Here is a 17,766-nt window from a genome sequence, read left to right on the forward strand (position 1 = left end):
GAGCCAAGGATGCCATCCCCATCTCCCACCAGCCAGGGTAAGAAGTGGTGGCACAAAGCCCAAGAAGAGGGGAAGATTCTGAATTGATATCTCCATATCCACTCCCTCATCCACCCCCCCACCTTTCCGTACTCCCCCCCCCCTAGCCACCTTCCCTTCCACTCCTTCCGCCCCACCACGGGCGAGGAAGTCCACTCTCTCATTTCATCCTCCCCTACCTTCTACCTGTCCCCTGGATCCCATCCCCTCCCACCTTCTTTGCTCCCTTTCCCCCACCACCTGCTCCCACCTCGCTCACCTCTTTAATCTTTCCCTCTCCACCGGCATCTTCCCCTCCTCCTTCAAACATGCTCTTGTATCCCCCATCCTCAAGAAACCTAATCTTGACCCTACTTCTCCCTCTAAATATCGCCCATATCACTTCTCCCCTTTGCCTCCAAAATTCTCGAGAGGCTCGTCTACAGCCGTCTCTCCTCCTACCTTTCAGAACACTCCCTCCTTGATCCTCTCCAGTCTGGTTTCCGCCCCCTTCACTCCACTGAAACGGCCCTAGCTAAAGTCACCAACGATCTCCTATCTGCTAAAGCCAGGGGCCCCTTCTCCCTTCTCATCCTCCTTCATCTCTCTGCTGCCTTCGACACCGTCGACCACCCCCTCCTCCTCCACACCCTCCAGTCCTTTGGCCTCTCCGGCCCAGTCTTGTCTTGGTTCACCTCTTACCTTGCCGACCGATCCTTCTCCGTCACCACCTCTGGATCTCTCTCCCCCCGTCCACCCTTCCAGTCGGGGTCCCTCAGGGCTCTGTCCTGGGACCCTTACTCTTCTCTCTATACACCTCTTCCCTGGGTGAACTCGTCAGCTCCTACGGCCTTAACTACCACCTCTATGCTGACGACACTCAACTTTACCTCTCCTCTCCCGATCTCTCCCCCTCCCTCCTCTCTCGGGTGTCCGCCTGCCTCTCTGCCATCTCCTCCTGGATGTCCTCTCAATTCCTCAAACTTAACCTTGCCAAAACAGAACTCATAGTCTTTCCTCCCTCTCACACCTCTCTATCACTGTCGACAACACCTCTATCTCCCCTGTCCCCCAACTTCGCTGCCTCTGTGTCATCGACTCCTCTCTCTTCTTTGGCCCCCACATTCTCTCTCTTGCTAAATCCTGCCGTTTCCAGCTGCGTAACATCGCTCGCATCCGGCCTTTCCTCTCCCAAGATGCCACCAAGTGTCTTATTCACTCTCTGATCATCTCCCGCTTTGACTACTGCAACCTCCTCCTTACTGGCCTCCCCCACTCTCATCTCACTCCCCTTTGACCTGATCTTAACGCAGCCGCTAGGCTTATCTTCCTTTCTCGCCGCTCCTCGTCTGTCTCCTCCCTCTACCTATTCCTTCATTGGCTCCCCTTCCCCTACAGATCCCTCTTCAAGCTTCTTACTCTTACATACAAGGCCCTCACCAACTCCACTGCACCCTACATTTCCACCCTCCTCTCTCTATTCATGCTCCATCCCGCCCTTTCCAATCTGCCAATGACCGTCGCCTCTCTTCCCCCCTGATCACCTCCTCCCATATGCGTATCCAAGACTTTGCCTGCGCTGCCCCCCTCCAATGGAACAAGCTCCCTCCCTCTATCAGAACTTCCCCTAATCTGTCCAGTTTCAAACGGGCTCTAAAAACCCACCTTTTTCTTAAAGCCTTCCAGTCTCCCACTTAACTTCCTACCTTATCTTCTGCCTCTTCCCCTTTATCCCCCTTCCCTTATCCTTATCCTCCATTCCTCCTTCTCTCCCTCCCTCCCCCGTGTCTCTCTGTCTGTCTACCCCACCCCTTAGATTGTACGCTCCTTTGAGCAGGGTCATCTCTCCTCCTGTCTTCACCACTTTTAACTCTGCTCTCCAGCTACCTAGCTCTCCTCCTCAAGGACCTTCTTCTCTCCGTCCCCTCTTGCTCCCTCCTCTCCACTCTGGGGGTTTCCCTGTCATCCGTGCCCTCCCTCTTGGGCTCCGCCGTATGTGGGACCTTCCCCTCTCCCCTCCCCCGCCCCTCTAGCTGTGCTTTGAGCTCACTGAGTTACTGTGCTTATTGTTTACTGTACTGTGCTGTCTCACCTTGTATTGTAAATTTGTTTGTCCCTGTACGGCGCTACGGACAACTAGTGGCGCCCTATAAATAAAAATTAATAATAATAATAATAATAATAATAATGGGGATAGGCTTCTAGGGCACCTCTAGTACTTGCACTGGCTCTGCTGAAAACACTATATAAAAGATCAAATTTAGTGCCTTCTACATAAATTATACAACATGAGACTGCAAAAGCATCAGGAAATGCAACAGTATATAAAAGCCATTCTAGAAATGCCATGGCAGTTAAGAAGAATATGAGATTACATTAAATATATAGATGTAGTAGCCTTACTCCTTTGCAGTCTTCCTGAATTATATGGGAATTTAATTAAAGTAATTGAAGTTAGGTTATTGAACCAGAATCAGAACTCACAATGGAATTTGTCACAGGGAAGTTAAATGATGAATAAAACAGAAGGAAGAAAATTAGAGCATAAAACGACTGTGAGAACAGAAACGGCTTTTAAAGCAAGATAAATTCTGAAAGCTAAAGCAGAATGCAAAGTGTGTTCTCGCTGTAAGAAACTAGACCTTTAAAAAATTGTTACATTTGGAAAATGAGCAAAGCAGGTGAGTGTCCATTACAACAAATTAATCTGCAAATGCTAGCATTGAATATAGTCAGTAGAATGGGCATATGAAACTTAGTAAAGAAAGCTCATTAAAGGGGCAGTGAGTAACACGACTTATGACAATTTTGTTTTCCTGATCAAATAGCCTGATACAGATCTGAAAGTGTTTCTTGCAAACAGGGCTGCCATCAGAAACCGTGGGACCCAGTACTAATTAATCTGACAGGGCCCCACTCCTCCCTCTTCACCGTACATCCTCCCTTTCCCATTAGACAGTGGATGCGCTTCGCCCTCCTTATAACAGAGTGGATGAGCTTCCCCCCTCCCCATAACACAGTGGATGAGCTTCCCCCCTCCACATAATACAGTAGATGCACTTGGTCCCTCCTCATAACACTGTGATGAGCTCCACCCTCCCCATAACACAGTAGATGCGCTCCCCTCCCTCACCTCCCATAACCCAGTAGATGCTCTCCTCTCCCTCCCTCCCCCTAACACATTGGATGAGCTCCCCACCTCCCCATAACACAGTAGATGCACTCACCTCCCTCCCTCCCCATAATAAAGTAGATGCACCCCCCCTCAACACAGTGGATGCGCTGCGCATCCCTCCCTCCATCCCCATAACACAGTAGATGCTCTCCCCTCCCTCCCTTCCTCCCCATAACACAGTAAATGCACTCCCCCTCTGCTCCCCTCAACACAGTGGATGCGCTGCGTACCCCTTCCTCCCGCCCCATAACACAGTGAATGAGCTCCCCTCCCTCCCCATAGCAAAGTAGATGCGCTCCCCTTCCACTCCCTCAAAACAGTGGATGTGCTGCGTACCCCTCCCTCCCCGTAACACAGTAGATGCACGTAGCCCCCTGATGGCAGCAGTGCTTGCAAAAGAGGGAGGTCAAAATGTTAATGAAATTGCTTAAGCTGTGTCACAAGGATGGAGGAATTTGCAAAATTGCTGTGATTTGTAACATTTCTAACAAGGGCATGAGTCTCTGTTCATTTCACAGGCAAAGTATGCACAGTTTAGTATTATTCAGAAATCCTAACTGATCAACAGTCACCTGTATGGAGCTGAAAACAATTAAGTTAATGACACTATTCTGTTCCTAAATCAGAAGTTCATTCATGCATGGCATTGGTTACTTGGACACATGCATCCAGATTTAATAAATTAACTGATGAACAAAAACATGGGGGTATATTTACTAAACGGCAGGTTGGAAAAAGTGGAGATGTTGCCTATAGCAACCAATCAGATTCTAGTTATCGTTTATTTAGTACATTCTACAAAATGATAACTACAATCGGATTGGTTGCTATAGGCAACATCACTTTTTCAAACCTGCAGTTTAGTAAATATACCACATGATCTCTGATTGAGCTAAATAACTGTCCAATATTCTGATGAAATGCACCTGCTGTATTAAAACTATAAAGATTCTTGTTAGGAACACTCTCTCAGCTGCCGTTCACTATATGAGGTTACACACGATTGCAGCCTGCAGTCTCTCTCTACCTATCACACAGGTTATAGACCTATTGAATCGACCCCAAACACAGCGCTCTCATCCCCCAGACACTTCAGGTTTGCCACCACCTATTGAATACGGGCAATAGGACCCCAATATACTGTCCAATACTGGCACTCAATGCTTCTAGCTATCCACAGACTAGCAAGACCCACACCAGCATGCAAAGGGTTAACTCTTCACACCTCCAGACTGTTACACAAATGTAAATGCAAGCACACACAGCTTGTTAATCAAATGTATCAACAAATCACACACTGGCATTCAAAGGGTTAACTTGGCCGAGCTATATTCTTCTTAACATGCTAATGGATTCGTTAAAGTATCAAGGACGCAACATATTATATTAGAGATTTAATATACAAAAGTACAGGGTATACAGATATAAAAAATAAGTAATAATCAAATAACAGATTGATATAACATACACAAGTAAAGCAGTTTAAAATAAAAGGGGTTACATTTAGAATAGCACTTACATGAATTGCTTTTCTGGCCAAGGGAAATTGGCTTGGAAGATGGACAGCTTATCAATGTGAATTGATTTCCCAAAAAGTCTGACAATTTGTTGTAACTGGTTTCAGTTATTTAAAGACACTTCCACACCTGTCTCCGCCCCCAGGGGTTGTGTCTGTGATACTTTTTTCAATCACCATTTGCATGTTGCCTGATTTACTACCCAATTCTACTATGTGACCTAACTTTTCTGTGGAGCGTCACACAGACCAAATTTCATTATTAATACATCCCTTATGAATCTGTCCTTCTTTTGATACCAAACACTCCTAAATAAAGTGTATTTGCAGAGCTTACACTCATTTCCTTAACTTCTCTGTGAGGCAGAATTCTGAACTTGACGTATGAGCTGTCATTCATCATGCTATTGAGGAATATGTGGTTGATCACTACTTTTGTTGATTTTAAGTGGCATATTTTAAAACTGAATTCTTTTTGTCTATATCATATATAGCCTACATCAGCACATGGCCTCTTTGAGCCAGACAACATGCTGTGCGGTTCCTAAAAGTCTATTCAGGTGTCACAACTCCATTCCAGGCCAGGGTGTATCTCATAGTAGGAGCTCTTTGACGCTGCCACAGGTGACACTCCTATCTTCTCACACTGGAATGTGCAAAGCCATAAAATACATTTACATCAGACTTTCTGTCTTCACATTTTACAATTTTGTAGCTAAACTTCAATGGATTCATTTGATATAACATATTTACACTGCAGTTATGATTTATTACTTATTCCCCACAATTATGTGATGGGTTGACCCTTATAAATAACTGTAAGTTCTCTATGTTCACGAGATTGCTACTACCTAAAGCAGATCAGAGCAGAGCAAACTATCAATTAGAATTTTACCAAAGTGATGGTTGCAGGGCCAATGAGAAAAGAAACCCAGCTGGAAACAAATATCTAATGAAGCACAAAAGTGAGACACTAGAACATCTCACGGAGTACATAGCAGCATCATTTGCTATGAACTGATAATGGAGAAAGTATATGTGCATAAAAACGCAGGCATATTTTTGGAAGTAGGATACTAAGCACCAAACTACTGTACCTGATACTCCAGAGTAAAATAGATTTGCAGAAAGAAAAAAATAACTGCACAAACATCTAGAGGACAAGAAATATGCTAAGGAATATGATAATGGACACCAGCAATTAAATCAAATCCTGGAGAGAAGCATTAATCACAGCAACTTACTTATAATATTGCCTGCCATCAAAATGAATAATCGCCACCCGGTATGAGCTGTTGGTAAGAATCCAAGTGTGGGCCATCTGAGAATATTCAGGCATATTTACACAAACCCGAATTTAAGAGTGCTTAGTATTGGGAGATAGAACAGAAGACATATCAGAACCTAAAACTTGGAAAGAGATGAGTCTGGTGTCAGAGAAGGCAAGAAATGGGAAATGGCAACACAAGAGTAATTGAGTCCTTGCATAAGAATGAAATAGGCATAGGAACTGATTCATTAAGGAAAGTAAGGCAAAACAAAGGAGTACGTTTTTTCATGGACAAACCATGTTACAATACAAGGGGTGCAAATTAGTTTATTATTTTGCACTTAAGGAAAATACTGTCTGTTTTTCCATGCAGCACACAAATACTTGATAGCTTTATTTTTAACTGAAATTTAAAGTTGATCTAGGACATGCTCTACCTCAACTATAAATCTGCCATCACATTTTAAATAATCCCCCCCTCCATGTAACATGGTTTTGCCAAGGTGTAAAGTTACTCATTTTTTGCTTTACTTTCCTTAATGAATCAGGCCCATTGCGTCAATTCGCAAAGCAATAGGGTTAAATGGATATTTAATTACAATGCAAAGTAGAATTTGAATGTTAGAAAGCTAGACTCATTGCCAAAGGTTTGCAAAAATGTAGTGAAGTCTATAGTAAAACATTTGCCTCAATGGTAAATCTTAAAATAAATACATAAACGTACATTTTTGTATTCATTCACAGTACAAACGCATATCTTAGGCAAAAAAGGCATACACCAAACTCTATGGGCCTGATTCAAAAAGGAAAGTAAGGCAAAAAATGAGTAGGTTTTCTACTGGACAAACCATGTTACAATACAATGGGTGCAAATGAGTTTATTATTTTGCACATAAGATGAATACTGGCTGTTTTTGTCATGTAGCACACACATACTTGATAGCTTTATTTTTATACTGAAATATAAAGTTGATCTAGGACATACCCTACCCAAAATATAAATCTGGCCCCACATTTTAAATTTACATCACCTCCAATGCAACATGGTTTTGCCAAGGTGCAAAGTTACTCATTTTTTTATGCTTTACTTTCCTTAATGAATCAGGCTCTACCTGAGCACCCTAGTGACACTGCAGGCGGCATTTTTAAACCAAAGAAAGAGAGAATTACTTTTGTTTAGCAGCACAGAAAATGTAAATGCAATTTAAAATATCTCAAGTTCTGTCAGGTTATATAAACTTTTACATACATATTTGTGAATGTTATTAGCAGTTGTTTTATAGAAGACAACTTGTACAAGTTTGACTGGCCCTTTAAGCAAGCAGACAGAATCTTGAATAAGAAGGTAAATTACGTTTTCTTGCATGGAGGACATGGTTTATTCACTAATTAAGAAAATAATAGATGGATATGAGTCTTGATTTACACAAGCTGAATATGTCATTGCATATCAAGCTTGTTAGCAAGTGTTCTGGTTACATAAATTCTGTTTGGACTCGGGGATGGACATGCATGAATTAGTCCCTACTCTAGAAGACAATTAAGGATATATAAAGGGAGACTTATAAAACATAGATATTATTGAACTGCAATACTGTCAAACTGAGACACTGATTGTGATGCATTGTCCAAGCCACTACTCAGTGAGAGGAACCCATGAATTTTATGGAATAATTCCTATGCTGTTTACAGGGGTTGTTACAGTTACCACAGACATAGATTATTCCACAATAACTAAAGTGTTTACAGTAATTTATAACGGATTACTGCAGGAGAATGGACTGATCGCTAGGCAATGTTAGCTTATGTGTTACCTATGACCCTCTGTTTGGATGTGTTATAGGCAAGTCAGTGTATACTGATTATAGCTCAATTCTTGTTCTCCAAGTATGTATTCCTGTCTTCATTTACAAAGGATGAGAAACTATGCCTCTCATGGCGTGATTGATTTTAGATACCTGGGCTGCTGACATATTGTCATAACCCATACCATAATCTTTGTTGGTTGTTGTTTATTTAGTTTCAAGAAAAGTCATGGTACAGTGTATCTAATTAAAATAGTTGCCAATCTGTGCTAACTCCATACCTATCATTACTTCAGTTTGATAGCAGAGGAGAACAGTAGATATCATATTACCGCGATAAATCACTAGTGTTTATTATCCAATGATGCTCATCCAGTCTGGTTACAACCGTGAATTTAGTAAGTAAATAAAACAACCTTCTTGACCAATAGTACAAAAATAAAGTGATCGGAAATATGACTTCCTATGGACACATGAGATGCACCACAGCCATTATTTGAATGGGCTACAATTGTAGAAGGCTTCTGTTGCCCTCTGAATGCCCTTTATAACGTTTTCTTTTAATTTTTATCATTACAGAACTTAAAAAGACTTTTATTAGTAAATGATTATAAAATTGGCTTGACAATTTGTTTGTAAACTGCCAAACTATTTAATCAAAGACCATAGCTCAGACAGTGCAGCCAAATTACATTATTATTATTATTATTACCACCATTTATTTATATAGCGACACTAATTCCGCAGCGCTGTACAGAGAACTCATTCACATCATTCCCTGCCCCTTTGGGGCTTACAGTCTAAATGCCCTAACGCACACACACACACACACACACACACAGCCAGACACACAGACAGACACACAGACAGACACACAGACTAGGGTCAATTTTTTAGCAGCCAATTAACCTACCATCGCATGTCTACAAACACACTATTAAATATTATTTGAAAATGTACCTTGTGAAACCCCATTAAAATAAATGAACTATTGAAATAAATGTGTGAAGCTCCACTATTAAATAATTATAAATTCGGGCAGGGTGCACCCACCCCCCCCCCACAATTCTTAAACCAGCTCCAGCTCTAGACAGCCTGGGACGATTCCCACTCCATTGGTGGGACAATGTGTTCAAATCCCTGTTGCTATAGTGGAAAATAGACTGAGGCTAGACAGCCTGTGCTTGTTCCTCATATTAACAGGGAAACCTGTAGAGAGGCTCCATGCTATGGGAGGGTCCTAAAAAACCCAATATGGTTAAAATACATTGGAGCTCTTCCTGGCACCCCTGGGTTGTAGGTACTGAGGTAATGAAGAATGGGATCTCTGGAGCGGTAATTGTGCCTCCTCAGTAGTTCCAGTGGTTCATCATTGTTGAGCGATCCCTGGTCATAGTGCAAATATAGTATAAAAAAAGTAAATAAAACACAAACATTTGTAAAAATTTAAATTTCAACAACATAAAATAATCTCTGATACCCTCATTCACCACTATTATTACAAAAGGCTCCTTCTTGTCCAAATACAATTCAATGGAATTCTTGCATAATCTAATCCAATGGAATTCTGTGATTTTTTTTTTATTCTAAAAGGAAATCGTACATCTTTTTCTTTCATTTGTAATCCACAAAGAAATCCAAATTCGATCTTTCTCTTCCTTTTTTTAATCCAAAATTCAAGCCTAACAAGATCTTCTATGAATCCACTGGAAAGAAGAAAAAAAACCATTTAGACAATGGAAACTACTTTACGTTGACTCCTGATATACACTCTTATCGTATATAAAGAATTGCTGATTACATGGAAAAATAAATATAGACCAACAAAATGACCACATATACTTAAACTCTTGACAGAACTTGACATTTGGCACTGCATTTCCATCTATTCAGCTTCATGCAAATTATTTCCCTCTGTTTTCAATCATCTTAGTTTGTAGAAGCTGTTCAAAATTCTTCATTGAACAACCTTCCTTCAGTCTGGAAATAACGTTACATTTTCCAGGCTGCTATACCTGGAAAATACTGGTGCGGTGAGTATTTCACAAATGGAAGGTGTAGGGGCTGGAGTTATTTTTTAGTATTGATATGTGTTTCTATGACTTGCCCAATTAGTACATTTGCTCTGGTAATAACTGGCTTTGTATACAACTGATTTTTCTTCCCGAAACAAACTGTATTTTCCTTTGCTAACATATTGGGATAAATAGAGAAGTAAAGAGCAGAAATAGGAAAAATGCAGTTAACCATTATCGTCGTAACCCCACAAATATTTTGCAAAATTTATTCTACAACTATTTTTGTTTATTGAGATACCTAATATTAGTACTTTATTAAAGATTATGGGGGTGAATTCACATTAAAGGATGACTGTATATGTGCAAATATGTGTCTCCACAGTTTTGTTTCCTTGTCTGTATTTTATTATTTGAGTTATATAAATTTCAAGATACATACACCCTTAAGTCTTGTGCATAGTAGACATATGTGACAATCCTCATAATCAACTCGAGAACTGCAACCCTCTTGTATACACACAGAATTCCTACTTGGTAAGGTGCATCTTTTAAAGATACATGTAACAACCCAAAAGAAGATGCACTGCAAAGGGTATTTTGAATTTGCATCCGCACTCTCATACTGGTACTGCCCTTGTACATGAACACCCCTGATCTGTCTCTCCAAGTGCAAGAGGCGGCAAATGTCAGATAAATTCAATCCAAAATACAGACGCAAGCTGTGCACATTTATAGTGTGACTAATTTTATGTGGAATGCAAAATTACACCATGTAAATGCACTTAAGTGCAACTCTAAATCATCATTGTTCACTAAGTATCATAATAAATGTTATAAAAAATGGTGTGTTGTTTTTTTGCTGTTTTGGACTTTTTAAAACACGTTTTACATTTTAATCCTCTTTAAGGAGGCGGTATTTTCTTTTTTTTCTTTGAATAAGAAAAGCATGTATTTACATAAAGAAACATAAGCTCAGGTGTAAGTGCTAGGTCCATGGCTCTACCTCCTCTATAGTCAGGGTTGAATTGTGGAGTTAAGTAGCATTGAAAAATATTCTGAAACTTGTCAGTAGGCTGGTTCAAAGCAACAGGAGGTGGGGCAATGCATTTGGTGCCATCGTAGCTAGGGGCATGGGTGTCACTTTGGAAAGTGTGTCCCCCAACCTCATTCCTTACCCATAAAACACAGTGGCAATTCTGTGCACACCACTGTTAGGTGCATGTGGCATACCTTTCATGAGCAAAACAGAGAGACCTCCCAATTGCCCCTGCAGTTGAGACATAGTACTGACAGTTCCCACAAAATTGGGACTATCTCACCAGAATCCGGACAAATGACAGATTGTGCTGTTCACGCAAATTCATGCAAAATCATGCAGCTTTCACTACATGCTGCTCCTTGTGTCTTAAGCTCAATTGTTGCTTGGGGCGAGACTGGTGCTGTTTGGAAATTGGATAGGTATTGTTCACCTCCTAGAAAGCAGAGCAACGAGTGAACACTATAGGTTTATATCCCCTCAAACCAGTTTTTAGGGGTGCAACATTGTGTCAGGGAGATGTATAAACTGAAATTAATTTTAAAATATAAAAGAATAGTTGTTTTTCAAAGTAAAAAGAAGTCATGAAAGACAAATATAGTAAGGTTTTAATCTTGACGTGTTCCCATGATAAAGTCTGAAGACAATGAGTCATCCTTGGGCAGGCACTTGAGGATAAGCGAGTAGGAGAGACAAGAAAGGAGACACATATTCACCCACTTCAGTCCTCCGTTCTGCTATACAGTTCTGATTTTAATTGGTGACAAAGATTGTTGTGATGCTATTAATAAGCCAAGTGGAGCGGATGTTTGAAAAAACAGAAACATAAACAAGTGTGAGAAAGAAGCTGGATTTTAAATTAAGGACTAGTTCGTTTTTACTAACGCATATTAACCTGGCGTGAAAAGAGAAGGGGTGCTATGAGCATGTTAGCCAAAGGCAACCTGAAACCTTAATCAGGCCCTGCAGGTGACTTTTAACATCTGTCTTATATTACAGTAGTGGGTACATTATTTCTTATAATACACTAATTTAAATTTGAAACAAACAAGCTGCATGCATGAGGTGATTCAGGCATGTTTTACCTTCCGTGGTTAACACTTTGACATTGAGTCCTGTTACACAAATGACGCCAGCGATCACCAAGTATAAGTTGTGAGGATATATTTTAGAAGTGTTTTTAGGTGTTTTCTGGCTTTAATTTAATGGGACAGATACAATATTATATTGCAGATTACAAAACAAAAAAACACTTATGGTTTACCAGAATATGAGTCAATTCTCTTTTGTTTTGCTAGGTTCTGAAGCTAGCACAATTGAAATCCACATATCCAATGAACTCCCAAACTTAGATGACATAGCGGCTGACGAACCAGTCGAAAACGGCGAAATCCAAAAGCTGGTGAAATGACTGCCAAATCGGGCCAATCCCAGGACACCGACCATGAGTTTTATCCCTACCCATATTACCATATAGAATGACAGGATAATTCACTGAAAATGCAGTTTTAATACAATTATGGCCCTAGCTATGAAAAATGTGGACAACAATTGACACCTAACATATTGTAACATAACAAAAATCGCCAATAAAAGTGATAGTTTGAACCCTAACTGGGTGGGGGGGGACTGATGAGTGATACCCATTGGGAAAGCAAAATAAAGAAATGTCACAGCTGTTCCCGGTGCCACATCCTTTGAACGCCTCAGTATGTAAATGACGTTGTGTGTTTGTTTATACAAAGATGTTCATGGGTGACAATATATACTTCCTTCAACACTTAAGACACAAATTACCTCACTCACAAGAACAATAACTACGTTTCAAAATGGAGTCATCATTTAATACTGCTGGCAAAGTAATTTATACTTTTTTTTATGTAATGTATTCCTACAAAATATTTTATGTCTTTGAATAAGGATAATAGGGAAAAAATATCTGCCCTTTTAGTTATATTTTTTTATGTTTTGAATTGTGTGACTCCATTACAATGTGTGGAAAAATTAGTGTAACATTTATAAGGATACTAGAAGTTTTTGACCGTCTAAGAGCACAAGTCAGTGCCTTTATGCAGGTTCAAATCCAAGGTGACTTGTAGTATCTGTAATAAATATAACAGCCGGTACATAATTCCTTATAATACACAAGTGAGGGTAATATGTATAAACTCCTGAAACTATCTGTATAAACAGTGATGCCATTGTCTCAATGTTCATTAGGATAATTTGGGAATTTTAAGTAGTAACATGATCACATAACTCATTGCCGAGTTTTAATGTCCTTCTCATTTACAGCAGGAGATACATTACCCCATATATAATACACAAAACCTCCTAGAGAATATTGCAGGGATGGAATCATCACTGGTTATAAATGAGGACATCACCATCTATGTTCATAGCACCCCATAGCAAGCAAGTTGTGTTATTTGGTTCAAATGTTACCTTTAAAGGAAAATAAGGAGTAAGACAACTTTAAACATTAGAAAAGCTCTGGCCACAAGGCAATAATAATCCTAGTAGCAGCAGGGCTTACCTGGCTGAAGAGATCATCCCAGTATGGGATGCAAGTCACGTGATGCTCCAGGAGTGTACTCCTGCTGTTGAGTTTCATAACTCCTCAAAGATAACATCCACCCCAAATATGACTTTCCAATAAGTTTACACAACACTCTCAGTAGTGACCACTTTGGAAAATAAACTTCTTCTGCATTGCTGGTGGTGGAATAGTAGATACTGTGTGCTGACTGGGATGAGTACCCCACACATGCAAGAGGTCTGTATGTCTACTTTGTAGAACGTGGTTTTCCTGGAGTTCTATAAGGAATGTATGTAGAGGAAATGGTTGTACAACTTGCTCATGGGACATGCATTGCAGTCTGTTGCCTACATTTACAAGTAAATATGTTCAAAATCCACAGCAACTCAGTTCAAAAGGACAGTCATTGAATGATTTGTAAATTAGTTGTTAAATAATTCTAATCCGCACGAATCAGATAAGATTACAAAATAACAATAATGTAACACTAAATATTTATAAATAATTATTTTTCAGTTTCCATATATTTTACCATCTAGATTATATTATTAATTTTTATAGTATTAATTGTATGTGCAAATAATCAATTTTCCTTTGATTATTTACATATAATAAGGCATGTGGACAGTAAATTATGCTTGTAATAAGTTTTTGAAGTCTGGAAAACAACTAAACTGCCCTATTGTAGCTAAATGCAAAACATATGAAGGTGCAAATGAAAATATGCGCTAAGTATTCAAAGAAGCACCGGTTTATAAATCTACTGACATCACTGAGCCACAAGTCCTGGAAAAAAAAGTGCTTTGGAGATGACTTAATTAATATTTTTAACACAAACATTGTCTAGCAGAGCGTTTGTACCTACAAGGACAAGAGGTAATCAACTGCTAGTGGAAGAAAGAAGGTTTTATGATCTCTTTAGCTGTAATTAGTAGAGGGCATTATGGGAATGATTGATCTTGGGAATTGTTGGGGCCAGGAAGGAATTTTTCCCCATTTAAGGCTGAATCGCCAACGTCACAGTGGGGTTATTGTTTTGTATTCTTCTTGATCAATCTAATAAGGGTCCATATAAGGATGAGCTTAATCGACATTTGTCTTTTTTCAACCTTATTAACTATCATCATCATCCTCATTTATTTATATAGCGCCAGAAAATTCCATTGCGCTTTACAATTAACTATGAAACAAAATAAGTTCTGTGTGCAATAAATCTATAAGAAACTGACATGTAGTTCTCAATGTATTAATGAACTTTTACCAGAGGCCACTGCAAGGGGTATCCAGATCGGGTTATTCCCAGAATAACCAAACCAAAACCATAGGCCAAGTCCGAAGCTGTCCATGGATCAAACCCCACTGCATTCCAGCTGTATAAATTAAATACATGGGAATGGTTCAGCCTTAAATGATCCCATGGTTGCACAATTATAACATATACATCATTATTAATATATAAAGTGTAATACATAAAAAACAACAATGTATGCGATCAGAGTGCCTCTACTATACCTCTGTCATCATAGGCCCTGGCCGCTGTGGACTATTGACAAATCAAAGACCGCTGAGGAAAATCTTTATTAAATGCTTTGATCAAACATTCACTATCAGGATAAATTTGTGTTCCAGTCAATTAAATGACAGTCAGATGTTAATTTAATGGGTCCAATAGAGATAACTGTAGTCAGTCTCATTAATCCAAAAAGTTTAAGAAAACATTTATTGAATTAGAGGGGTTTCTCACATACAGAAAACATTATTGCATTGTTGAACGGAAAAAGATTGAATTCAGCAGCCTCACCGTAGATCCATTAATGGCATAATTAGCCACAAATACAGTATATTCACTGTGGAATGTCAATTCCATTGTGTATATTTCTTTTGCACATGCAAATATTTATAGACTCACTCTTGAGTACCTTGTGAATATTGTTAAGTTAAAGAGACATTATAGAGAAACATTATTTGATTTGAAGATCGTATCTTGAAGATTAGAACTTTCATGTCAGATAAATAGCATTTTACTGTTGACATGGCCTGTAAGTACTTTGTTCCACTGGAGATTACGGGGATATTTTCAAAGGTGGTGATAAATGATTGGCTAAACACTGGCAAAAGAACTTCATAATCTCTATAACTTTCTACACTGAGTGGTAAACTGGAGTACTAGTGGAGGATGTATTTTTACTGACATTTTTACTGGAATTCTGCTTCTATCACTCTTAGACAATATCTCCTAATGTCAGTATTTCTCTTTGCCATAGCCAAGAAAGATTTTACTCACATATAAATGTAAACTATCCTCTATATTTTAAACCGAACATTTATAAAGTTAACCTTAAAAATATTTTTTCTTTTAAGTCACAATTGGCATATGAGGCCTCAGTTATGACCCTGAATGAATCCCCCCACAGTCCATGTAAATCTGTGTTTATATTAAAGAGCACATGACAAGGGCAGCCATTTTGTTAGCTGAATGCACATTCACGAGAATTTAGCCTATTAATTCACTAAGAAAGAGTGACAACACTGTAACTTTATATCTCAGTGATGTCATTGGTCAATGCATTCGCAGGTTGTATTCTCATGAATATTAGTTCAGTCTTCAAAAGGGTTAGCTCCTCTTTGAGCATCAGTAATGTCACCAGTCTGGGGCAGAACTCTGCATTGTCTGACTCCATAGCAAAGTTTGGGTAGAGGTCTGGCAAAGTAACCTTCCAGGCTCCCACTCCCCCATGACCTCTTCTGAGCATGAGCAGCTGTATATGCCATTCAGTAGAGGACTCTGCTCTGTTCTTTTTAGAGTAGAGCAGCAGCCTTCGGGGGTGATGTGGGGCCCCATGGTGTGCGGCAGGCCTCCTGCGGCTGCGCCCACGATAGCTCTGCCACTAGTTCTGAATGAGTTTACAGTCCGCATTCCCCTGAATATTGGCTCAGCTTACAAAATAGCTGCCTATACTATGTGTAGAAGTCAGGTGGAGCAAAGTGGAAGTAATAAAAGTAAATTATATTTATTGTATGCACAAGGATATTTTTTTGTTGTTTGCCACAAAGACACAGACATAGAATAAAAGAGCAAAGCTCAAAATCAAAAAAGGGTACCGAGTCTTTAATATACCTTGTATTTTTTTACTTTGTTTTTGCATGACTTAGACAATCCCAACATTTGCATTTTTTCTCATTTTTAGAATTAAGATTTTTAACATAAAAAATATTTGTTTTTCTTTTCAAAAAATACAGTGGGTTCTTTCTCTTCAAAAGTTCATCTTTCTTTTTGTAAAAAGCTTTCCCGGCGTTGCGTTCTTATAAAAAGCATGTCACACTGTGTCATGAAAAGTGCCCTTAAAAGCTAAGCTGTGGAGGGGAAAACTCCTCAGTGCAGTAGAGGTCCTCAGTGCTATGAAAATGCAATGCTGGACACTCCATACTGAACTTGTTAAGAGCATATCAAGATAGGAGCCAAGATAGTGACCAGAAAAAAAAGAGATTTTCGCAAAAAGCAAGATTAAGCGTTTCTTCAAGTGTGTTACTAGCCAGCAGGTCACATTGATTGTGGACAAAGGAGAAAAGCTGAACTGAAAGCAACATTAGTTCCTTACTTAACCGTGTGATGTCCCCTAATTCACTAGTTTGAGCTGGTAGAAAACCACTGAACAGATAAAGTAAGCAAACAAAAAGTAGTCTAGAAAATAGAAAGTGTTGTCATACAAAGTCATGTAGATTTTTTTTTTAATTAAAAACTGGTCTTTGTAGGTCCTTTGGGAAAACTATCTAAATTAGAGATTTGAAGTAACACAAATTAATATAAATCGGTTTTCCCTTTTGGTTCATCGCATCCTTTTCCTTTCTTTTTCTATCTTGACTTGCATTGTGTTTTCACTTTATTTTTTGGCACTGCTGTTTCTGCCATAACAACTCTCAAACCAGACATGGGAATCCAAAAATTTGGCCTGCTACTTCTGAGGCAGAAATACAGTAAGACCGGCTGGAAAACCGTCAACTCCAGGAGGATGTCTTGTGAAACGGGTCCATGAAGATTGTGGACATCCTCCAGTGTTCTGCGATTAGGGAGGTTTGGTTATGTTGTACGTTCTGACGTTGTCAGGATTGTACAATGCCGGAATCTGTGATTTCAGACAGTGCACATTTGCTGCTGGTCCATTTAAACTTTATGGATTATTGGCTTCACTTCCTCAGATCCAAAACACAGACCTGGAAGGAAAAGTCACATGTCAGTAAAGGTAATGGCTGAGATAACTGTTCTGTGACTGCATTGCTAATCATATTATAATGTGACATTGTAAATTTTCCTCTGTAAGGGATAAATAGTGCCCCACCTTGCTATTAAGCAATAATCCATTATACCAAAAATAAAACAAAAAAACCCAC

General features: G+C 39.4%; 2 protein-coding genes across 2 annotated transcripts in view; one reads left to right on the forward strand and one right to left on the reverse strand.

The window, feature by feature from the left end:
• Window positions 1-12,663, forward strand: part of GPR143 (G protein-coupled receptor 143) — a 76,009-nt gene extending 63,346 nt beyond the window's left edge. Inside the window, exon 9 of the mRNA XM_075196466.1 lies at window positions 12,137-12,663. Within this exon, the coding sequence (XP_075052567.1) occupies window positions 12,137-12,249 (113 nt within the window). The 3' untranslated portion in view covers window positions 12,250-12,663. The remainder of the gene's footprint in view (window positions 1-12,136) is intronic.
• A 3,709-nt stretch (window positions 12,664-16,372) lies between these two features.
• TBL1X (transducin beta like 1 X-linked) overlaps window positions 16,373-17,766 on the reverse strand; it is a 232,472-nt gene continuing 231,078 nt past the window's right edge. Inside the window, exon 17 of the mRNA XM_075196467.1 lies at window positions 16,373-17,589. Coding sequence (XP_075052568.1) covers window positions 17,563-17,589 — 27 coding nt within the window. The 3' untranslated portion in view covers window positions 16,373-17,562. The remainder of the gene's footprint in view (window positions 17,590-17,766) is intronic.

The sequence above is a fragment of the Mixophyes fleayi genome, chromosome 2 (assembly GCF_038048845.1).
Source record: "Mixophyes fleayi isolate aMixFle1 chromosome 2, aMixFle1.hap1, whole genome shotgun sequence".
Classification (NCBI taxonomy): domain Eukaryota; kingdom Metazoa; phylum Chordata; class Amphibia; order Anura; family Limnodynastidae; genus Mixophyes; species Mixophyes fleayi.